General features: G+C 49.9%; 1 protein-coding gene across 3 annotated transcripts in view; it reads right to left on the bottom strand.

Annotated features, from left to right (window-relative positions):
• JDP2 (Jun dimerization protein 2) overlaps nt 1–24302 on the bottom strand; it is a 45388-nt gene extending 21086 nt beyond the window's left edge. Inside the window, exons 1-2 of one of the 3 annotated variants that reach the window (XM_027552470.1) lie at nt 24129–24302; nt 13200–13423 (exon numbers count right to left, since the gene is read on the bottom strand). In XM_027552470.1, coding sequence (XP_027408271.1) covers nt 13200–13400 — 201 coding nt within the window. In that variant the 5' untranslated portion in view covers nt 13401–13423; nt 24129–24302. Of the gene's footprint in view, nt 1–13199; nt 13424–22956; nt 23064–23372; nt 23393–24128 lie in introns of those variants that run through there. The other 2 variants (XM_027552468.1, XM_027552469.1) reach the window with 2 other exon arrangements.
• Nucleotides 24303–25217: the final 915 nt, after the last annotated feature.

Here is a 25217-nt window from a genome sequence, read left to right as displayed (position 1 = left end):
TGCTTTAAAAAAAAAAAAAAAGATTAGATAAAATTATGCCTTAAAAATGAGACTCTGGCAAGTTAATCTCTCTGAGCTGCTGGTTCCCTAACAACTAGTGGTACTAAAAAAACATCTAGCTCATAAGGTTTTTGAAGAGATCAAAGGAGATAATCTATGTAAAGCAGTTTTCAAACCATAAAATCCACTGCTCATGTGATCCTTCTGTCCTGAAGGCAAATGTCCTTACTCCTTCAAAGACCTGGGCCAGTTTATAAGGTAACGTGGGTTTCAACCAATGGCTACAGATCAGAACCACCTGCCGGCCCCACCCAGACCAACTGAGCTAGAATCACTGGGATGAATTTCGGTATTGTTTTTTAAACACTCACCAGGGGATGCTAATGAATAAGCAGGATTATGCCATATTTCCTCCCAAGTTCCATACAAAACCCTGCCAGGCTGCTCCCATTGCTTTTGCAGGGCCTCTAGCAACAAAAGAGAGAGAAAATATCCCTAACCAGACCCTGGCTTTTTTGCCACTATTGACCTAAAAGGGCCAGTGGCGGGGGTATTAATCATCATAGCTACTAATTCTGGAGCATCGATACACGCTGTGTGGCATCACGGCTATGGCACCGCCGCATCACACATGCTATACGATTAACATACAGTATCCCTTTTAATCCTCCCTGTACCCAAGTGAGGTTGATATTACTCTTGCCTGTATTACAATAGCTTTGAGATAAAATTCACACATACCACACAGTTCAGCCCACTTAAAGTGCACAGTTCAATTGCTTTGAATAGATTCACAAACTTGTGCAGCCATCACAATTAACTTTACAGCATTCTCATCACCCCCGAAAGAAACTCCATACCTTTGAGCCATCACTCCAACTTCGCCCATCTCCCCCGACCTTAGGCACCAGGGAACCAGTTCTCCTCCTTGTCTCTACAGATTTGCCTCTTCTGGACATCTCATAACAATGGACTCACACAACATGTGGTCTTTTGTGACAGGCTTCTTTCATGTAAGGTTTGCAAGGTCCATCCACGTTGTGGTACGTACTTTATCCCTTTTTATGGCCAAATAATATTCCATGATATGGATATGGCACGTTTTATCCATTCATCAGCTAATGGACATTTGGGCTGTTGACACTTTTGAGATATTGTGAACACTCCTGTATAAGTTTCTGTTTTAATTTCTCTTGATCACATATACCTAGAAGTGGGATTGCTGGGTCATAGAGAGAAGAAAATGGCAACCCACTCCAGTATTCTAGCCTGGAGAATCCCATGGACAGAGGAGAGTGGCTACAGACCATTGGGTTGAAAAGGTCGGACACGACTGAGCGACTAACACACTTTCATTTCATGGTAACACTATGTTTAGCCTTTTGAGGAGCTGCCAGATTGTTTTCCAAAGCATCTGCACCATTTTACATTCCCAACAGCAGTGGATGAGGATTACAACTTCTCCACACCCTTACTAATACTTGTCATTATCTGTCCTTTTTATTACAGTTATCCTAGTGGGTGTGAAGTGGTATCTCATTGTGGTTTTGATTTGCATTTCTGTGATGGCTAATGATGTTGAGCATCTTTCCATGTGCTTATTAACTATTCATATATCTTCTTTGGAGAAATGTGTATTGAGATACTTTGTCCATTTTTTAAATTAGGCTATGTGTCTTTTAAGAAGACATGGCAAGAATACACAGAAGAACTGTACAAAAAAGATCTTCACAACCCAGATAATCATGATGGTGTGATCACTGACCTAGAGCCAGACATCCTGGAATGTGAAGCCAAGTGGGCCTTAGAAAGCATCACTATGAACAAAGCTAGTGGAGGTGACAGAATTCCAGTTGAGCTATTCCAAATCCTGAAAGATGATGCTGTGAAAGTGCTGCACTCAATATGCCAGCAAATTTGGAAAACTCAGCAGTGGCCACAGGACTGGAAAAGGTCAGTTTTCATTCCAATCCCAAAGAAAGGCAATGCCAAAGAATGCTCAAACTACCGCACAATTGCACTCATCTCACCCGCTAGTAAAGTAATGCTCAAAATTCTCCAAGCCAGGCTTCAGCAATATGTGAACCGTGAACTTCCAAATGTTCAAGCTAGTTTTAGAAAAGGCAGAGGAACCCGAGATCAAATTGCCAACATTTGCTGGATCATGGAAAAAGCAAGAGAGTTCCAGAAAAACATCTATGTCTGCTTTATTGACTGTGCCAAAGCCTTTGACTGTGTGGATCACAATAAACTGTGGAAAATTCTGAAAGAGATGGGAATACCAGACCACCTGACCTGCCTCTTGAGAAATTTGTATGCAGGTCAGGAAGCAACAGTTAGAACTGGACATGGGACAACAGACTGGTTTCAAATAGGAAAAGGAGTACGTCAAAGTTGTATATTGTCACCCTGCTTATTTAACTTATATGCAGAGTACATCATGAGAAACGCTGGGCTGGAAGAAACACAAGCTGGAATCAAGATTGCTGGGAGAAATATCAATAACCTCAGATATGCAGATGACACCACCCTTATGGCAGAAAGTGAAGAGGAACTAAAAAGCCTCTTGATGAAAGTGAAAGTGGAGAGTGAAAAAGTTGGCTTAAAGCTCAACATTCAGAAAACGAAGATCATGGCATCCGGTCCCATCACTTCATGGGAAATAGATGGGGAAACAGTGGAAACAGTGTCAGACTTTATTTTTCTGGGCTCCAAAATCACTGCAGATGGTAACTGCAGCCATGAAATTAAAAGACGCTTACTCCTTGGAAGGAAAGTTATGACCAACCTAGATAGCATATTCAAAAGCAGAGACATTACTTTGCCAACAAAGGTCCGTCTAGTCAAGGCTATGGTTTTTCCTGTGGTCATGTATGGATGTGAGAGTTGGACTGTGAAGAAGGCTGAGGGCCGAAGAATTGATGCTTTTGAACTGTGGTGTTGGAGAAGACACTTGAGAGTCCCTTGGACTGCAAGGAGATCCAACCAGTCCATTCTGAAGGAGATCAGCCCTGGGATTTCTTTGGAAGGAATGATGCTAAAGCTGAAACTCCAGTACTTTGGCCACCTCATGCGAAGAGTTGACTCATTGGAAAAGACTCTGATGCTGGGAGGGATTGGGGCAGGAGGAGAAGGGGACGACAGAGGATGAGATGGCTGGATGGCATCACTGACTCGATGGACATGAGTCTGAGTGAACTCTGGGAGTTGGTGATGGACAGGGAGGCCTGGCGTGCTGCGATTCATGGGGTCGCAAAGAGTCGGACACGACTGAGCGACTGATATGATATGATATGATATGATGTGTCTTTTAATAAGAATTTTAATCACTTTATATATTCTGGATACAAATCCTTTATCAGGTCTATAATTCGCAAAAGTTCTCATTCTGTGGACTGTCTTTTCACTTTTTGTCCTCTGAAGCACGACAGTTTTTAATTTTGATGATGTCCAAGTTATTTTTCATTGCTTGTGCTTTTGGTGTCATATCTAATCCAAGGTCACATAGATTTGTGGCTTTTTCTTCCAAGAGTTTTGTGGTTTTAGCTCTTACAATAGGTCTTTGATTCAATTTGAGTTAATTTTTGTATCTGTTGTGAGACAGGGAGGAAGCTGAAGCTCAAATGTCTAGTAACCTCTCTAGAGCCAGACTGTTCCAATCAACTGTCCTGTTTGGTTACATGGCTTCCAAAGAGCCAAGGTTCTGTATTGGGGTTGGTTCGGGGGAGAGACAGGGAGCAGTGGCATGGAGGCAAGCCACAGAAGAAGTTGTCACCCAGGACATGCACGTGCACAGTACTTAGTAAAGGAGGACACTGCAGTCAAACAGCAGAGCACAGCCAGTGAGCCCCACAGAGGCCAGCATGTACACAGGTTCTAGCCCACCAACCTCATTCCAAGTATCTCTGCAGCCAGCCCAAATCTGCTCCAATGTCCTTCTAGGTCTCTGAGCTCAAGCTCTCCTGAAGTTGTCTTGTATCTTTGGGGCACAGTAGACTGGAGAAGGCAATGGCACCCCACTCCAGTACTCTTGCCTGGAAAATCCCATGGATGGAGGAGCCTGGTGGGCTGCAGTCCATGGGGTCGCTAAGAGTCGGACACAACTGAGCGACTTCACTTTCACTTTTCACTTTCATGCATTGGAGAAGGAAATGGCAACCCACTCCAGTGTTCTTGCCTGGAGAATCCCAGGGACAGGGGAGCCTGGTGGGCTGCCGTGTATGGGATCGCACAGAGTCGGACACGACTGAAGCGACTTAGCAGCAGCAGCAGAGGGGAAAGAGATCTGGCTGGCTTAAGAGTTGGCTTCCCTGGCAGCTCAGGTGGTAAAGAATCTGCCCACAATGCAGGAGAACCAGATTCCATCCCTGGGTCAGGAAGATCCCCTGGAGAAGGGAATGGCAGCCCACTTCAGAAATCTTGTCTGGAGAATTCCATGGACAGAGGAGCCTGGCTGGCTACAGTCCAGGGGGTCACAAAGAGTCAGAAACGACTGAGCAACTAACACTTTCACTTATACACTTGCAGAATTGTTCAGCCAGAGGAGGACCCTTGAGGGGACTCAGTTTCCCAACTCTGAGTCCATATTGCCAGCGGGTCTGGGGACACCAATGTAAGATGACCAGCATTGACAGAGCTGCTAAAAATACCGAGGATTCTTGGGAAACCAGCAATGCCCTTAACACCACAGGAAATGAGATAAGAGGTCACTCAGGGCAACTTAGTGGAAACCTGAGGGTTGAAGGGCCTTTTCATTCACAGTTTGTGATGGTAACTAAAACTCTGGCTGCGTTTAAACATAAACAACCAGAAACAGGAAGGTCAGCTTGCCTCTCTGAAACCGTGGCCATAGATACAACACATTGGAAAGACCCCTGCTGTCAGAAACTCTAGTGTGATTCACTGCAAGTGGACTCAGTCCCTAGTAAAGGTGATGTAAGGGTGTGATGACTATAGTCAGGCTATCTTTACACACAGTACCTCACTTTAAGTTCACCAGGAAATTTCAAGAGTTTTAGTTTCCTCCTTTTGCAGACAAGGAAACTACACTCAAAAAGATCAGCTGACTTGTCCAAAGTTGTCCAGGGAGTAGGCAATGGAGCCAATTCTGAAGCCAGAAGCTTGAACCCAAGCCCAAAGCTCTTTCTAGGCCCAAGAAGCAGCCTGTTTGCTTAGGCAGCCAGGTTGCTGCCCCACTCCCCTGACACCTGGACACCTCCACTCACTCAGGCCACTCACCACCTCCAAGGGTAAAATACCACAAGCAAATGAAAGCCCAAGAATCAATTTTTGAATCAATGATAAAACCATCTGATTGACTCATTTGAAAAGTCATTGCAGTCATGTCTTACATTTGTTGTGTATCTTCTTAAGTGCCAGGCATTATGTGAAGCCCTTCTTTACCTGCATTAGTTCACTTAATTATACAGCAACACTAGAAGGTAGGAGCTATTATTATCCCCATCTCAAGGCAGAGATCTAAGAAGGCAGCATGGGACTCCTTGAACTTTTCAGAAGTGTCTGATTTCTGCTAAGAACATACAGATCCAGCCATGTCCCCACCACCACCTCTCCAAGGGGCCTGGTGCTATGATAACATTCTTTGGACGTTAAAAAAGAAGTTAGGAATCAAAACTGCAATGAGATATCACCTCACACCAATCAGAATGGCTATCATCAAAAAATGCACAAACCACAAATGCTGGAAAGGGTATGAAGAGAAGGGAACACTACAACACTGCTAGTCAGAATGAAATTGGTACAGCCACTATGGAGAGCTGGAGAAGGAAACGGCAACCCACTCCAGTATTTTTGCCTGGAAAATCCCATGAACGGAGGAGCCTGGGAGGCTACAGTCCATGGGGTCACTAAGAGTCAGATGCGACTAAGAGATTTTCACATACATATATTTGTCTGTAAGCCATTTGAGTTCGTTTTGTGGTTCAGCTGGTGAAGAATCTGCCTGCAATGCAAGAGACCTGGGTTTGATCCCTGGGTTGGGAAGAAGCTCTGGAGAAGGGAAAGGCTACCCACTCCAGTATTCTGGCCTGGAGAATTCCATAGACTGTATATATAGTCCATGGGGTCGCAAAGAGTCGGACACAACTGAGTGACTTTCACTTTCACTATGGAGAACAGTATGGAGGTGCCTTTAAAAACTAAAAGCAGAGCTACCACATGACCCTGCAATCCCACTCCCGGCATATATTCAGAGAAAAACACGATCCGAAAGGATACATGCACCCCAATGTTCACTGCAGCACTGTTTACAATAGCCAAGATAGGGAAGCAACCTAAATGTCCATCGACAGATGAATGAATCAAGATGTGGTACATATATACAATGGAATACTATCCAGCCATCGAAAAGAATGAAATAACACCATCTGCTGCAACGGGGATGGACTTTTAGAGTCATACTGAGAGAAGTAAGTCAGACAGAGGAGAAGCATCATATGACATCCCTTGCATACGGAATCTAAAAAGAAATGATACAAATGTACGTACAAAACAGAAAGAGACTCAGAGACTTAGAAAATGACCTTATGGTTGCTGGGGGAAAGGGACAGTTAGGGAGTTTGGGAAACTATATTCAAAATGGATAACCAACAAGCACAGGGAACTCTGCTCAAAGTTATGTGCCAGGCTGGAGGGGAAGGGGATCCGCAGGAGAATGGATATATAGATATATGTATATATGGCTGAGTCCCTTCACCGCTCACCTGAAACTACCACATTATTAATTGGCTATACCCCAATAGTAAATTAAAAGTTTAAAGTTTGAAAAAAAAAAGTTTGGAACCTTGTGAATGCTCAGGTTATGGTATGAAATAAGAGTAAATACCACAGGGGCCAAAGTTAAACACATGCACGGCTATCTTTAGCTATCACTCATTCGCCCTCCGATTCAATGATTAAAGTGGGGTGGGGGAAGCTAACAGCTTTGGAAAATGTGCTAACAAAGAGTGACGGAACTAAAGTGGAAACTTAGGATTTCAAAGATGAGTTGAGAGATTCTATTCCAAGAAGGGACAGATTGGATCTCTCTGCCAAGCAAGTACGAGACAGAAAAAGCATCTGAGTCAGAGGGAATAAGGCCAACGCTATTCCAAAGAGCCACAAATTAAAAACCAATTATGCAAGGCTTGCGAAAAAATGTCAGTGGGCTGCCTTTATGTTTTAAATCACTAAAAACACAAGCATGCTTAGGCCAACATTTACCCAGCACATCAGCTGGTTTGGGGCAATTTTTTGCTCAGGCTAAACATGGATGAACATTTTGGTCTTTTTGGTGAGCAAACTCTTAAGAGTGAGCACACCTTCCAAGATCACACGATAGTTCATTGATTCAAAGTCCCACTTCTTCCAAAGGGGAAAACCTTCTAAATGTTCTTGAGGGTCCCCTAGAGAAGTTGGGAAGTGACCAATGTGAAATCCACAAACAGGTAAGTCTCCTCTCCTGCTTTCAGGATGGTGAGGATAAGGATCTAGTTACCACATGGATTTTGCTGGAAAGGCAAACCATGATGGAATGAAGACATTGATTCCTAAGGAATCAGAAGAGTACAAGAAGTACAAACAGAAAGTCAGGTTCCCAAATGTAGCCAAGTACTCCCTGGGCCCTCTAAATACACAGATTCCCTGGACCCTCAGAGATTCTGAGTACCTGGGCCTAAGGTTGCGTCTGGGAATCTGGATTCATAAGGTTTCCAAGTGGTTTTGATGATCAACCAAGTTTGGGAATGGCTGGTTTGATTTTCATTGTGTCCTCTTGCCTGTAGCCTGAAGTCCCTTATGCTCACAAACAGAAAAAAAAAAATGGACAAATGCCTGGAGATGAGAACTGGGAGATATAGAAACTAAGGGATGGAAAGTTTAAGTGACTTGCCGAGTCGATACAGCTAATTAATGTTCAAACCACCAAGCATATCTTAACATACAATCTATAGACCAGACGGGCTTCCCTTGTGGCTCAGACGGTAAAGAATCTGCCTACAGTGACGCAGGAGACCCAAGTTCAATCCCTAGGTTGGGAAGATCCCCTGGAGAAGGGAATGCTACCCACTCCAGCATTCTTGCCTGGAGAATTCCATGGACAGAGGAGCCTGGCAGGCTGTAGTCCATGGGGTCACAACTAGTTGGACAGGACTGAGCGACTAGCACTTTCATAGGCCAAGCACTGTCCACCGTCTGGTGGAAATAAAAAGGAAGGAATGAAAGATGTAGTCCCCGTCCTTGGAACCTAAACACAGGACACAGGCTCAAAAGCAGGCTGGTGACAGGGTGTGAAATGGGCTGGGTAGAAGGCAATAGGGGGCAGTGGGGACTGCAGAGAACTGAGGCCCACATGCCAACACAGTGAGTGTCTGCTACTCAGTTCCAGCTTCCCGGTGCATATAAGGCTGTGGGCCTAGAGGGGCCACATATTCTGGGTTTTTTAAAGAAGCCAAAAAGTCCACATTTCCTGGCTTTTAAATATAGCAACTCTTTCAATTAAAAAAAAAAGAAAGGAAGAAAAAACCCACACGGTGAAGGCCAAACAAGATTCATCTGTAGGCTGACTCCTGCCCATGGAATGACAATTTGCAATCTCTTTCTTAAAAGGTCATCCAGGCTAACCTCCCACGAACTTGAGTCCCTACTAGAGCACCCCAGAGTGGCACAGAGGGTGAGGGGTTCTATCCAGCAGGCTGTAGAGCAGTGCTTGGCGGGGGTTGGGGTGGGGGGCGGTTGCAAGGACAGGGCTTCTAGTCTCCCTCCCCCACTACTGGAAATGCATTCCAGGCCCAGAGGCAGGGTGTGGCCACCACAATCAGAGTAGCCTAGTCAGAGATGACCCAGCTGGGAAAGGCCAAGACCTCCAGGACAGTAGAGAGTGCTTGGTGGAGGAGTCCAGCTTTAAGAGGCTACAGAACAAAAAAATGGACAAAGGAAGGAAAGCTCTGGAGAAAGCCAGGGAGCAAAGCTGCCTTGAAAAGGAGTATTGGAAAGGAAAGAAGAACAAAGAGGCAAGACAGAAGCATCAGCTCTAAAAATGCCATAAGTCACAATATAACATGCCCACATGCCCTAGCCAACACGTAATCTGGCCACTGGCCATCCACTTGGTCTACTGAATTTGTCTTCATGACACTGACCACTACCTGGCCTTTTATATTGTATGTGAATTTGCTTATTCTCAGATGTCCCCACTCCAAATACATAGTCCAAGAGAAGGTGGGTTTTGTCTACTTGGCTTACGGTTCAGTATCCAGTGTCTGGCCCAGTGGTTGGCACACATTGGGTGCTTAGCAAGTATCTGCTAGACAAACGGACTGCAGGAAAGCAGCTAGCATGAAAACAGTTTCACATGATGTGTCAACCATATAATAATAACAACATCAGCACGAAGCACTTTATCATTACAAAACCTGTCCTTTAACTTAATTCCTCCGATTTTCTCTTACGCAACTGCTTTGTGTATTTGGACATGGCCCAAGAGGCTGTTGGCCCCCACAAGGCGGACAGCCCAAGAGCCGGCTGGGATGGAGCTGCCTGCACAGCGGCTTGGCCTGTCCACTCTATGGGGGCCTGAGAGATGAGACGGCTGCAGAACTGCCGGGCTCAGCGCTAATCGGGCCACGTCATCAAAATAATGGAACATTCTGGGACCGGGTTCATCTGCCTCCCCAGCCTGCTAGAGCACTGATTAGAATCCTGGAAGGCAGGCAGTGAGCACAAAGGGCAGCAGAGCATGAGGTTAAAGCTTTGGCTGAAAAGCCAGACTGCTTAGGCCTGTTTCCCAGCTGTGTGACCTTGGATGTCCCCAAGACTTGTTGATGGCATCCATACTGTGGGCATAACAATAACAACAGTAATAATAATGACTTAGAGGGTTCTCAAGAGGGTTCGGTGAGACACTTCACGGAGCATGCCCAGCATTGTGCCAGATGCACCCCGCAAGTTACAGCAGCAGTATCTTCCCCATGCAGCTCCCAGCTCTGCCATCCTCCAGCTGTGCAACCCTGCGTGACTTGACTTCCTCCTCCCTGGATCTCAACTACCTCTTCTTTTATTTTTTTATTTTTAAATTAAAAAAAAAAATTTCTTTTGTCCACACCTCTTGGGCTGAGGGATCTTAGTTCCCCGACTAGGGAGTGAACCCTGGCCCTCTGCAGCAGAAGCATGGAGTCCTAACCACTGGACTGCCAGGGAAGTCCCATATTCTTCTTCTTTAAACTGGAGGAGAATCGGATCACCAGGACCAGGTAAGGAACAAAAGAGATCATACGTGTTAAGCCCTTAGCAAAAGGCCTGCTACGTATTAAACACTCCATAGATGTAAATTCGTATCTTACGGTTATTCAAGAAACTTTTACAAGTCCAAGGTGCTACTGTGAAAATTCCCCAAAGGCAGTGTGCCATATGCAAATGACTCTTCAGGATGTAAGGTTCCCAGTGGCAAGGTTCTCTCTCAACCCCCTTTATTTTTCAGTTGCTCTCAGAAGGCACCCCCCCACCCACCTTGGGTCTGACTTAGCGCATTGCAGGTCGGCTCCCAGTGCAGGGCTGACCTTATTCCACACCAGCGCCTCTGTGCTCCTCCATCTGGCCTCATCGCCCCCGCAACACTGCAGTCTGACAGCGGGGGAGAGGACATGCAAATACACCCTAAAAAAAGGCTTGTTATTTTCACAGCCTGGATGGTGCGCATTGTGGGTGCCTGTGAGGACAGCACGTCACCGTCAGGTACAGGGCATATGCCACCAATTGGGGGAGGCTGTGAAATGTAAAAATATGCAATCCAAATAAAGGCATTTTCCAAAAAAGAAAGCTCCTCTGGCGCCTTTTGTGGAGGGAAGAGGTGGTAACTCAGCCCCTGCCCCCCTTCCCCAGGGCAGATCCCAGAGACCAAGGCACCAGGCTCTTCATCAACCCCAACAGCCTCAGTGCCCCCTGCTCAGCTACTGGTTTTAAATGGTTTTAAATACTGTGGAATGACCCAGAAATGGATACTTTCAAGTTCTGGGGAAGTGAAATAGCAAAAAAAAACCCAAGACAAGTCTTTGCACGAAGAATGCAGAGAGCACCGAGTAAGCTGGGAAGTGTATTCCACAGCACACGGACAAAGTCAATTTAGAAGAATATCATTACCATCCACTCTTATCTTGTCATCAACAGTCTCTAGGGAGCCACTACAGGGCACCTAACCCAGGTGTCTCCAGTACAAAAGTCTACAGCAGGGGCCACGTAGCCCAGGGTAGATGAGAGCTGCAGGCAGCAGTGAAAGTCAAGCCAACAAGGGGAAGCGAAATCATCGAGAGTTAACAGGGAGGCTCAGGGGCCCATGGGAGACGAGAGAGAGGAAAGTGACGAGGGTCCCTTCAGGGAGCTATGGCCACGCCAGCACAGGGCCGGCTGTGGCCAGATCGCCCCATTTTGTAATCAAAGGTTAAAATCCAAGTTTTCAAGTGAAAGGTTGGCTCCAGCTTCTTTTAAAACATGGTGCAGGCCAAACCAAACACACCTGAGAGCCATGGCCAGCCCCGCCAATGGCCAGCATGCCACCCCTGCCAGCTGAGCTCCCAGCAGATCTTCTGTGCAGTTTTATGGTGCTTTTGGGGGAGACAAAGGGCAGAGGGCACAGCAGAAGCACCATGAAATACCCAACTGCCCCCCCCAACCCCTGCCAGTACCTGGACACCTTTCTCCACCTAGAGTCCCCCTCTCTGGGAGGTCCAGCCCTGTGAGCTCCATCCTACAGGAAGAGCCCCCATCCCGGAGCACGTTTCTGAATGCTCCCTCCCCGAGAGTGGCCCAGCATCTGAGACTCAGCTCCCCCACCCGACCCTGCTGTCTGACACCTCTCCAGCTTCCCAGGTGGCATTAGTGGTAAAGAACCCACCTATCAACACAGGAGACACAAGAGATGTAGATTCGTAGATTCGATCCCTGGGTCAGGAAGATCTCCTGGAGAAGGAAATGGCAACCCACTCCAATATTCTTGCCTGTAGAGTCCCATGGACAGAGGAGCCTGGTGGGCTACAGTCCATGGCATCACCAAAGAGTTGGACACGACAGAAGTGACTTAAGCATGTTTAGCATGGCTCCCAGCACCAGCTCCTTCTCCCTTCCAGGTGGGCAGCTACTCAGTCTGGCCTCTGAAAACATGGCCCTGACGGGGACCTCACAAGGGCAGGCCTTTGGACAAATTGCCAGCCCTGGGGCAGTGACCCAGGGCGTGCCCAGCATTGATGATCACCCACCCTGGGGGACTTCTGCTTCTCACTAGTCCCCAGGGAAATGCTGCTGTTCCACAAGGAAGGCTCATGAGCGCTGCAGCTGCAAGGGACCTGAGGAAGGCAGGCTGCACAGTGGGTCCTCTGCAAATACCAGCTAAAGCGGGCGACGCTGGGCAACTGAGGCCAGGCCCGGCTCTGGCAGCACTTTGGGAAGGGAGCCCACACCCTCCTCCAAGTTCCTGCTTTCAGCTCCAACCTGGAGCCAAGAGCAATAAAGACAATGATGTGACCAATGATAACAATTTTTTTAAACTAACCCAATATTGGCTTTGCCTTATATACTTTTCAAAGCATGTGTACATTTCCATTGCCTCCACTGACCACAGCCCCCCTCAACACTCCGGAGTGATGGTCAGATGTTATTATTCAATACTTTCATGATTAATCACTCTTCCTGTGTCCCTTGAAGAACCAGAGACAGGTTTAGCATCCTGATCTAGCCCAGTGCTTCTAAAACGTTAATGTGGCCGTGAATATCCTGGTGTGTGTTGGGGGGCTGGGGGGCAGTTTGTTAAAAATACAGGTCCTGATTCAGAAGATCTGGGGTAGGGCCTGAGATTCTGCATTTCTAACAACCCCAGGGTGACACGGATGCTACTGGTCCTCAGACCCCACATTAAACAGCAAAGCTTAGGTCACCTGGCAAGTTTAGAGTAGACCTGGGATGCTAGTTCAGTTGGTAAAGAGTCTACCTGCAATGCAGGAGACCCAGGTTCAGTTCTTGAGTTGGGAAGATCCCCTGGAGAAGGGAAAGGCTACCCACTCCAGTATCCTGGCTTGGAGAATTCCATGAACTGTGGTCCATGGGGATCACAAAGAGTCAGACATAACTGAGCAAATTTCACTTTCACTTTGGGATGCTAACCCAGGCATCTTACCCTCCCCAAGATCCTGCCTGGGGGAACAAGGCTCACTCACCTCACTCTTCACAGGCTGGGGCCTCTTGCCCAGTTTCACCTCCAGGAAGTGCAAAGGGGCGATCATGGCCCCGATGTTGCGGATGTCGGCGTATTTCAGCTCCTCTGCAGTCAGAGCCGAGCTGGGGAGTCCGGTCAGGGGGCCAAGCCCTGGCAGAGAGCCCGCAGTCATGGAAGGGTCTGGGATCTGCCCAGGCATCATAGCAGGAGGAGTGGCAGTCCAGCCTGGAGTGGACAGAAGAGCAGGACAGGCACGGTCAGCCGGGTGAGAGCTTCCATGGGGGGCTTAAGTCCCAAGTCTTGCTGGGACCCCACCCTTTCTTTCATCAGTATCCCCCTACACCCCTTCTCCACCCCAAGTTGCTCTTCCTGCCCTTACATCCATTCTGTTATCGAGAGAAACTTGATCAGTCAATTCACACCAAGGTTATCACTGGCACCTAGGCAATGCTTAACCCAATCACAGGCCACGTGGATTCAGTATTTGCTCTGAGCTAAGCACTGCGGTCATCCTTCCACCAGCCCCAAAAGACTAGATCAGAGCCCAGGACATGGAGGAAGAAGGAAAGCTTAGAAAGAGAACTCACTCCAGACTGAACACTTTAAAACTGGTAGAGCTGGATTTAGACTGCAGCTCGCTGCCTCCAAAGGGAATGGATCAGAATGGGCACATCGAGCACCTTTGCACATGTTTAAGAGGGAGCTATTTTGAGGCTGGCATGGTGCCTCCCCTCCAATCACACATCCCATTCTGCCTACTTGTTAAGACACTCTGAATACAAGATGAAGCAAATTGAAGTTAACAGTGTGTGTGTGTGTGAGTTCTTGCACCTGGCATCTATGAGGAAGCGACTGAGGCAAAGGAGATGGAATTAATTAGCATGCGCTTTCCCCGTGGAGCCCAGGACAAGAAAAGTCCTCCACGGGCTCTTCACTCTCAAAGCAAGCACATATTCTAGCTCCTCCAGACTCAGAAGGTGTGCAAAGGAAGACAGATTCAGGCATGAAAGAAAGACATAAATTAGACAGGTCAGCACCCAGGGAATTCTTATTTCTTCCTTCCTTTCACTGGGGGAAGCTCATGGATAAGAAACGATCACTTCGCTGCACAGATGGCAGCGAAGAAACCTTGTCTGCCAGTAACGCCAGACTTTCCGGTCACTTACGGGGCTCCTATCCATCCATTCAACCATCCACCCATCCATCCAATTGTCAACTACCTACTATGAGCTGAGAGGCACTGAGAATAGTATGGAGATCAGTTGTACACATTCCTGGCTTCTAGGCAGCCTGATAAGTGGTATTTTAGTACAAAAATGCTTCTGGATTCTAGTCCTATAAAGAAAATCATTTCTCTGCGCCCCACCCCCCCACCTCTTCATGCATCTCTGCACAAGGCTATCAAATCAACACTTCATCTGTCTTGGAAATCCTGGGGGAGAAACTGGCCCATCTCTCTACCACGGAGAGGGGTGTATTTAGCGAGACAGGGAAGACGGGATGTCCATCAGACCTCACGCCTCTGCTGGGCAGTTACTCCTGTGGCCACGCTGTCTGGGTCTCAGGCTCTCATGTCTAGATTTCAAGGAGAGCAGCATATTAGCGAGGCCATTTGGGTCATGAGCCTAAGTCACCTTCTCCATTTCCATTTCACTTCTAAAGGTGAAATTTGGTTCCCTATCTAACCCTGTGTTTCTTTCTCAATTGGTTCTGTGCTTTGGGGGGAAAAACATGTTGGTGATTTGCACCCTGAGACCACCAACACTTCCTCTGGACATCAACTTTCTTGAAAGAAAGGCACTTGTGAGCAGACAGCGGACCTGCCATTTCATCCTCAGCACCAGCCACATCTGCCATGAAGCCTTCTGCACACAGCGCCCCACCTCGCACCCCAGTTTACACTCGGGCCCCAGGCTCTTTCCTCTGTGCTCTACCTGCTCTGCCTCCCACACTTGGCCTCTCAGCAGCCCCTGTTCCCCACCCCACATCCTTTCTCCCCTTCCTCAGCACCCAGTGTCCCCTGGGCCATTCTCAGAAAAGGATCTCAGGCTCATTCACATCAAGTTATAGTCTTAGAGCTGGAGGAGGCCCTGTGCTCATCTAAACCACATCCTCATTTTGTACAGGAGAAAACAAGCTCAGAGGTTCAATGACTTGCCCACCGTCACACGGCTATAGAGGGACAGAGCTGGACTCCTGGGCCCTGGGTTTTAGAACCAAAGCTTTTTCACCCCACACTTTTTATTTCCCCTCCGGTGGTCCAAGAAATGTTAGTGCAGAAGGAATGACCTTCTAATGGTGGATTTTCAGACATCAGTCCACAGTGGAGGATCATTCTCTTGCATAGAGGACCCTCTACTCTGCTTTCCATGGAGATCCAGGTTCAAGAAGTTCCCTGAAGAACTACATGACAGGCTAGGCAGAAGTCCAGACATAGAAGAAACAGTCCCTGGGACCTCTTATATGTGGTTGGTCAATGTGCTATGACCCTCCCTAGGCCTGAGCTGGACTGGAATCCAGGTTTGGTGATAAAGTCACTTCCTCCACCCACTGGGGCTTCCCTGGTGGCTCAGATGATAAAGAATCTAGCTGCAATGTGCGAGACCCAGGTTCCATCCCTGGGTCAGGAAGATCCCCTGGAGAAGGGAATGGCAGCCCACTTCAGAAATCTTGTCTGGAGAACCCCGTGGACAGAGGACCCTGGCAAGCTACAGTCCATAGGGTCACAAAGAGTCAGACATGACTGAGCAACTAACACTTTCACTTTCCACCCTCTGGAGCCAGGCCTGCAGTGCAGAGGGGGCAACAGGCTGCCAGGCCAGAGGCTGCTCCAGGGCACAGTGGGTGAGTCACATGTCTTCTGGGGACTCCTGCAGGGAATAAGAAAGGGCCAGTATAAGGACTCACTCCTGTCTGGGTAAACCATACCTAGGATCTTCCCGACCCAGGGATTGAACCCACGGCTCTGACGTCTCCTGCACTGGCAGGCCGATTCTTTATCACTAGCAACGCCTGGAAAGCCCAATTTCAGGCTACCTGAGCCAAACTGACAAAGGAAACTCATATCTTCTTCTCAGAAAAGAAAAAAAACCCTACAGCGGCCCACCCCCACCCCCAGCACCCCTTCTAGACCTGAACTGATGCTATAAAGAGTCAGCAATCCCAGGAAGGATGTTTACCTGAGCAGGTCACAGTGGACAGGAGCTGGGAAACTTGACAATGTTCTACACCTGGTGCTCCAGCTGAACACCAACCCCTAACAGGGGAGGGAGGCACCACGCCTCAGGTGTGGAGCAAAGCAAAATAGAGTGCAAGGTCCTCTCCGTGGCCCAAAGCCCCAGAACCTCCCTGGAGCGTAAGGACCCATGCACGTGGCAAAATGTGCCATGTGGCCACTTAGCCAGTGGAAAGTGAGCCACAGGCATGCCTGTTGTTGCCCCATGGGACCCCATGCCTGCATCATTTATGGCACAGAAAGGATAATCCACAAAAACTTGACTGAACGAATGAACGAGGGATACGTTCATGGGGGAGCCAAATTCAGTGAGTCGGGTGAGGATCTGTCTCTGGAGGTTTAGACGCTTGTCATCCACCTCCAGACCATGCGCTCCCACAGTAGCCCCCAAGAAAAATCCGCCAGAGGCTTCTGGATGTTTCCTCGCCTAAGCCATCTCAGGAGATGGAAGCCAGACGCCTCTGTGTTCCGGGAACGATAGGCTCAGCTTGCAGCTTCTGTTTATTTTCATACAGATGGTATAAATGAGAAACTAACAAATGATCCCAAAGTATAATGAATTCTCTGCTACCGTGAGAACCCCACCCTTGCCAGAGGGAGCACCTCCTGGAAGCAGCAGCCCCATGAATTCTTCCCATTCCTGCTCCCCTGTAAACACACCCCAAGGACAAGCCTCACTTGGGGGGATTAGGCACCAGGCTTTCCTTTGCAAAAGTGGAAAAAAAAAAATCTCCCTCTCCTGCCCCTCCCCTCAAGGGCGCCCCTAAATGCTCAGATACAAACCACAAAGTCCTTAACACATGCCATTCCAAGAAGACAACCACAACAGCTGACATCCACCAGCAAGAAGTCATCCTACATGGCTCCAGGGGCGGGGTGGGGGGAGCGCAGAGATGGAGGAGCTGGAGCAGCTGCCTCTCATAATTGGATCCCCATTAACTGGAAAGAGCTAGCTGACAAGCCCTGGCTGAAAGGCAACTTGGGCGATTTGAAAACTTGCACTGATTTAGGGATCGACTAGAAGGTGTGTGTGGGAGGGGGAGAGGGGTGGCAGGGAACCCACAACAGTCAGGAAGAATTGACCCACTTCAAGGAAGACAGACGGAAGATGACAAGAGGTGAAATCATCTCCCAGACTGGTTGTTCCATAAACAATTTAGTGGGAAAAGGAGAACTAAACAGCAGAAGATTTAAGGGAAGAACTGAGTGTTGCCCTTTGGGCCCAGGGGTCCATATGGAACATCAAGATCCTCCATGCCTTCCATGACATGGAGGACATCCTCCATGTCTCATTAGTAACTGGGTTGCATAAAAAAAGAGCAAACTCTATATGCTGGCAGAAGACCCATATTGGCAAATAGCTCTTGTGCCTCAAAAGACAGGCCTAGAATCAAAAAGACTTTGGCAATTTGGGACACTGACCAGGAACGACCTGGAAACTAGCCAATGGAGAAAAACTGGGTACTGCGTAGATCCAAGATGAGACAGACAAGCAAGGCATAAATGAGACAGAAAACATTCTGGAGGTCACAGTGGATCCTACGCTGTTGTTGAGCCTAAGATTTGGGATGGTCTGATGCAGCTCCTTAAAAGCCAGCTTGAAAGAAACAGGGACCAGGTAGATCCAAGGGGAAAAGAACCTAAAGAAAAGATCTGATATGTCTCTATCCTGACTTCCTCAGGGACTTGTAGGCACATGGTCTGGGGGCACTGCCTTATACAAGTAGAAGAAAAACCACAAAACACGTCAAGTTCCAAAAATGGGCCCTAATGGGAGACATTAAGATGAAGAGTCATTCCAGCCAAAAGAAGGAAGTGTAGAGATAAGTTTTTCCCTCTTATTTTCTTCCCTCGTTTACTGTATGTAAACCTGCAAGATATTATTATGTTTTTTTTAATGGGAGTATCTATAAACAACAGTCCCAACTTCTGAAAGGCTAGTCTTATTAGAAAGTGCCCAATAATGGGCATCTCAATCTAAAATGGCAAAGACAGATTTTTTTTTTCCCCAAAAAGACAGGTTAAGAAAAGGTTAGGATCTGCCTCATGAACTTTCTGCCCATAAAAACAAAAGTTTAAGGACGGCTCTAAAATCCCTGGGGGTTAGCTCCCTTCTAAGCAAATAGCTGGCCTGGGCAGGCATCGGGAGCCAGAAATAGGGGTGCAAATGAGTACCACTGGCCCAAGGCTTGGTGCAGAAAGTGGAGGTGAGTGAGAGCAGGTCAAGGAGCAATGGAGTTCATAGGGTCAGACCCCAGGAGCACTAGTGGGGTTGGAAGTTAAGAGCAAGCACCTGGTAATTGAAATCAACAAGAGCGACTTGGAAGTCTTGGGAGCTGGAGCCTCAGAAGATTCCCAGGAAGAAGCTGTGGAGGGCAGAAGTCCATGGCAGCAAGTAGAGGGCAGAGAGGCCAGAAAGTTGCCAGGCCAGATATCACAGAGCACAGCACTAACAATCATGAATCTTGGAGAATCAAACACCAAATCTGTCCCTGGAGCTAAGGAGTTATCTGGGATGACCTCTCTCCTGGAATCTGAAATGATGCAGGCCAATCAGCTTCCAAAAGACAAGGAGATTCAGGAGGCAAGGAGGAAAAGGTGGAGAAAGCTCCGAGATGGAGCACAAGAGCAAGCAGCAGAAGACCATCTCTGACGGCTGGCTTAGCTCTGCAGGCAGGAGAGTGAGGCAGGTTAAAAGTGGAAACTCCAAAGCCAGATCATCTGAGTATGAACCCTAGCTCTGCTCCTACTAGCTGTGTGACCTTGGGCAAGTTCCCTAACCTCTCTGTGCCTCCCTTTCCTCTGCTGCACAGTGGGACTAGTCACCTTACTTTCCCTGTAAGGCTGAGAAGAAGATTTAATTAGTTAATGCTTGGAAAGCACCTGGAACAGCACCTGTGAGCATGACGTCAGTGTGGCTCTGAGCGCCTTCCTTCCTGGAGCAACACCAGTGCTGGGCGAGCCCTCGAGGCCCCTTCTGCTCTGTTCCCAGTTCCCATCGAACACCAATCTCCCTATCCTACGGCCAAGAAGAGGATCCACGCCATCACCCCCAGCCCGGCCCAGAGGGTTCTCTGCTCTTCTCCTTCCCAACTCGAAACCTCAAGAGGGCAGGACCATCCTGCATCCAGGCAGTTACTGCAGAAGAGAAACAACAGGTGGCAGATCGGGGCTGGGTACAAAAGTGTGGAAATGAGAATGAGACCCAGCACCTGCCCTTTGCCTCGGTTTCTCCTAAGTGCTTCTCCATCTCACCAGCCAGGACAACAACTACATAGATCACTGGCAACAGGGTGCTCCCATGGCTGGGTTTCCATGCCCACCTCCAGAAGAAGAGGGCCAGCATTGGCTGTGTCTTTCAACTCACTGTACCCCTGCATTGCTTAGAAGGGGTCACTCCTCAGATCTTTATAAAAAAAAATGAGGGGTGGTAGGTGTCAGAAGAAGCCCCTGACATAGTGTGAGCCCTGCGTAGCCAACCCAGCCATGAAAGAAACTAGAATGTCTCCCCAAGAAAGGTTCTTCCCCAGAGACCAGGGAAATGCTTTAGACAAGCCCTGCCTATAAGCACGGGCTTTCTCTCCTGCCTAATGTAGGTGCTCAGTAAATACACAGTAAGTCGTTTCTGCCTGGATCCTTATTCTGAGCAGTGAGAAGCAGCTGAGAAGGAACTGTCTCTGGGCCTCCTAGACTTTCTTCCCTGCTCACCCTGTCCTGTTCCTGGCGCCAGGAGTTCATACTGACGCACAGCACAGACACACACACAGCCTGTGACCAATCCTCTGGCCCTTTTTTAAAAAATTATGCCATCGGCCAGTTAAAGCTTTAGAAATTGAGCTCCACAAATGGAATCCCATGGGTAGGAGCAAGAAAACAGACTAAAAAAAAAGAGAGGAAAAAAACCCAGAATGGTGGGCTCTGGCCGGGCCTCCCACAGCCAGCCACGAGTGTAAAGAAACACAGGCCGAAAATTCCAACCCTGGGTTGCTAAGGCATTTGTCTCTGCTGAGTTTTGAGAGGCCAAACCACACACATGCACAAGAGCGAGCGCGCACATACACACACACACACGTATGTGTGCGCGCACACACACAGGCATACAGAGCTTGGCAGCCTGTAAGTTCCAGAGCTGGTAATACAAGCCACGGAACCTACTGCCAAGACAAGCAACAGAACGAGCCAGGCCCAGTTTCATTGGCCACCATACGCTGCATATGGCCCGGGACGCAGCCAAAACAGTGTTCTCACCCTCCTCAAAGGCATAGGAGACCCTCTGTTTTCAAACACACCTCCACAGAGCCTTAATTAAAGGAAAATGGAAAAATAATGTGCCCGCTGCTTTCCCCCTGCCTATATAGGTATGCACACACACATACCCATACCACTCTAGTTTTCTCTTCCTATTTCAGTTTCCAACATAATTCATTCACATGGAAAAAAAGCAAACTGCATCCTGCAGCAGAAAAGCAGAAAAGAATGTAGCTTGCCCTCAGCCCTGGCTCTGACTGCTGAAGTTGAGCTGGGCCTGAATGAATACAGAGCAGGCCAACCTCGAGTCTGCACTGGCCCCTTCTTTCCAGAGCAGAACTGGAAACAGAGACACTTGTGTCAGAGACAGCCCCATTGCAACACCAACAACCCCACAACAAACAAGGCCTGGAGAGCCTAGCCCATCTCAGGGTTCTGCCAAGGGTCTGGCAGGTTGGAAAAGATGCCTACACATCCTGCAAACAGGTGGGAGAGGCAACGACAGATGCTGGTGGCTGCAAAAGCTAGGCAGCAAGTGAATGGAGAGATTCTTGTCCAAGTTCTTCCTTGGGGGACACTGTCACCAGTTATCAACATATCTCCTTGGAGGTGGCTGCAACCAACCCAGGAGAAAAGTCAGAAGCCTCTACATCCATGCCTTCTGAGTGAAAGTGAAAGTGTTAGTTGCTCCATCGTGTCCGACTCTTTGCAACCCCATGGACTGTACCCGCCAGGCTCCTCTGTCCATGGAGTTCTCCAGGCAAGAATACTGGAGTGGGTAGCCATTCCCTTCTCCAGGGGGTCTTCCCAACCCAGGGATCAAACCTGGGTCTCCTGCATTGCAGGCAGGTTCTTTACCATCTCAACCAATCCATGCTTTCTAGCTGCCCTTCAAATCTCACAGCACCCAGCTCTTCAAGAAGATTCTGGGGCTACCTACAGCTCTGAACCAAAGCCAGAGTAGAAGGGGAACAGAAGAGTCTTTGAGAAATCAGTTCTCCGTGTTTTAAACAAGGAGAAATCTTAACCAGCCCGAGGCACGAGAACAGATCATGCTTCTCTTCCCTGGTCGTCAGGTTTATATAAAATCAGAGCCATGCTCACACCTGATACCTGGCTAAACTCTCCCCTAGAAACCTGTGAAGGAAGATAAGGCGTTCATCCAAACTGCAGCCAGATTGGCAGGGAAGATGAAAGCAATGGGAGGTGTTTTTAAAAACCCTGGGGGAAGGCAGATGACATGTGAACACAGTTTTCTGCAAGGTCTTAAAGGATAAGCGGGCTCCCAAGCATAGTTCCAAGCTCCAGTCTCTCATGTTCCCCAAACCAAGACCCTGAGGACAGTCCACCGAGATTTAAACCTGGGAACACACACGGGTCTGCAAACTCCCTGTCCCACCCCCGACCCCACCACTGACCCAGGCAAAACTTGCGAGTGCAACCCCGGGATCAGGGGTCCAGGCCGTGTTAAGTCCTAACCTTTCAGGCTCTTTTGAGGGGCGAGGCAGGAGAGAGCCGTCTAAACTGGGCTGGGCCGGAGAGGAGGGGCTGGTTACCTAGCGCAGCGGGCTTGACTCCTTATGTAACCTGGCTTGGCAGTTGGGGGAGCCCAAAGGGGACCCAGCAGCCCCTAGACACCCCCCCCACGCCCCCCTCCGAGGGGGGAATCCCCGAGCAATGGCCCTGAGGGAAACCCTCTTCATTGTATGGAGAGCCCAGCCCTTGTCAGCGCCCTCTTCCAGGTCCTCAGGGAGCCGCGCTTCCTCCCTGCGAAGGGGAGGGGCGGGCACGACTTGCCAGCAGGTCCCTGTCATCCCTCCACCACCGGCACCCTTGCACCTCCCAGGCCTTCAACCCTCCATTTCCACCCCAGGGCCGTCTTCTCCCCACTCACCCGCCTTCCCCGCCGCGCGAGAGCACCTCCCTGCAAAACGGACGGGGGAGGAGCGCGCGGGAGGGAGGCAGAGAGAGCGCCTCGGCCGTCCCGGGAGCGGACGGAGCCTCCCGTCCCAGGGCGGGAACCAAAGAGAAAGCCACCCGCTCGCGGGCGCTTAGCGGGAGCGGGTCCGGGCTGCAGAGCGCCCCCTCGCCGGGGCCGCGCGGGCTCCCAAGGCTGCAGGAGCCTCCCCGCGGGGCTCGGGTTCCGGGGGCTCCGGCGCGCTCCGCCCGCACTGGGGGTGTGGGGTGTGCGGCCGTCCCAGGTGCCCGCGCCCGGCGCGCCCCACCCCGCCCTCCCGCCCGGCGCCCGCCGGCGCGCGCGCGCCCTCGCACCCACCGTGCAGAAGCCGCGGGCGGAGGCGGCGCCCCCGGGGCCAGGGCCCTGCTGCAGGCGCCGTGCCCGCTCAGCGCCTCTGCCTCCCGGCCGCCGAGCTCCGCCCGGTGCCCAGGCCCGTCCCGGCCCGGGAGCCGCCGCGGCGCCAGCCCAGCCGCCGCCGCCGCCGCCGCTGCAGCGCCCCCCCTCCGTCGCGGCCGCCGAGCGTCCCTCCCGCAGGCTGTGGCGGGCGGCGGGACGGGTTGCATCAGCCCCGGCTATATAGCGGCCCCTGGGCGGCGGGGAGGGGTCGGGAATGCGGAACCGGCCGGGCTGCCAGCTCCAGACGTCAGAGGGGGACGGAGAGGAAGGGAAGGAGGGGACAGGGGAGGACCGGGGGCGGGGGGGCGGTGTGCATCGGGCGCTTCACACCCACTGACCTTCACCTCCCCCGCCGCCTCTCGCGCCCTCCTCCCGCAGCTCTTCACGCTCATCTCCCCCTGCGGGGGCGGCCCCGGCCCCGCAGAGCCTGCCCCGGCTCCATCGCGGTCCACCACCCCCCCTCCCCCCAGGCTCTCCAAGCCCGCGCGGTGCCGGAGCGCGCGCGAGGAAGCAGGACGCGGCCGGGCGATTATGTAAGAGCATCCCCCGCGCACCGCCGCCCGGCTTCCACCGCGAGACACGAGCTCTGGCCGGGAGAGCCGAGGAGGCTGCGGCGGGACAAGTCCAGAGCCCCTTGGAGAGCAGACGTAGCCTGTGTTGAACCATCTTCCTCAATCCTTAGCTCTTTTTTTTTTTTTTTCCCAAACCGAGAGAGAGAGAAAGAGAGAGAGAGATTTCAACACATTTTCATCCTTGGACACTTCAGCACTGAGTGAGGAAATATCTCGCAAGCCTGCTGCATTTTCTATAGAAGGATGGGCAGAGGACCAAGGCGTTTGTTGGGTGCTTCTCCCCCCGACCCACTAGCCCACTTGGCCACTTCAGCTGTCCTTAAGCCCCAGGGTGGTGGTTCAGTGCGAGAGACCTGCCTTCCTTGGGCAGCAACCTGAACCCCTTTCCCTGTCCCAGTGGCTCACACAGTTTGCCCCCTAGTCTTTTCCGCCCAGGGACACTCCTGTGAGCAGCCCAGCCCTCAGCCCACCCCAAATGGCCTTCTTCCCCATGAGAACTTCCATTGCCAACTGGACTCCTACCTGCATCCTCCTAGAGTGGCAGATGGTTAAGGGTGACTCCAGAGGAAATGTGTCCTCTCCGGTGCCTTCAGTGTATAAAGGCACAGAGACCCTGAGCCCTCAAGCACACATGTGGCGCCCAAGCCCTTGGCATCGTGGTTTCTGTCCCCTTCCTCCAGACCCCTGGGTGCTCACTCAACCCTCTGCCTTTCTGCCTCACCCAGCGAGGAGTGACAGTGTTTATATTCGGCGACCTTCAGCCTCTTTCTCAGGGTGATGTCAGATCATCACCCGCAGAAGAAAGGAAGTGAAAGAAAAAGTTCATGCCTTCTTGGAGTGCAGATGCTCAGAGCGAAAGAAACAACAAGCCTTGAGACAGATGGGAGCAAGCGAGCAGAGCCCAGCGAGCAGGTCTCTTCAACAGGAGGACAGTGAGGTCCTATTCTCCTTATGGCCCCAGTGCAGGAAAGTATTTCTGGATCAGAGGACTGGTGTTATGGCAGGAAAGACAGAGCAAATCCCCATGACACTGACCATTTTCACCTTCACTGACAACTCTCTCCCTCAAAGCATTGAAGTTAGCAAGTAAAAAGAAAGTAAGGCCCTGAAAGAAGATACAACGGAAAATGAGTGGTAATATGATAGTCTTGTGAAAGAACATGACTCTCAGCTACAGAAAGGTCAACTACACCTTTTCTATAGCATAAAGATCAAAGCTGGGTACTGTGAAACCAGCTTACGTTGTTTCCCCGAGACTGAAGTCTGGACAGTTATATGGAAGAAAACACTGAACAGGGAGAATGTTACTCTATGCGTCTTCATCTGAGACTTTGGAAAAACAAACTGATCTATGGGTTGTTCAGTCGCTCAGTCGTGTCCGACTCTCTGCAGCCCCATGGACTGTAGCATGCCAGGCTTCCCTGTCCTTCCCTATCTCCCGGAGTTTGCTCAAACTCATGTCCATTCAGTCGATGATGCTGATCTATGTGTGGGACTAATAATTAGTTTGTGTGGTTAGAGCAGTCCTCTCCACTGTTGACTGGGCCACTGGCAGGCCAATTGGGCTTTTGCTTCGTCCACAAATAAAATACACTACAGGGGTGGCACCAA

The sequence above is a fragment of the Bos indicus x Bos taurus genome, chromosome 10, assembly GCF_003369695.1.
Source record: "Bos indicus x Bos taurus breed Angus x Brahman F1 hybrid chromosome 10, Bos_hybrid_MaternalHap_v2.0, whole genome shotgun sequence".
Lineage (NCBI taxonomy): Eukaryota > Metazoa > Chordata > Mammalia > Artiodactyla > Bovidae > Bos > Bos indicus x Bos taurus.
The sequence above is the reverse complement of the archived record's forward strand: the minus strand, read 5'-3'. Positions and strand labels throughout refer to the sequence as shown.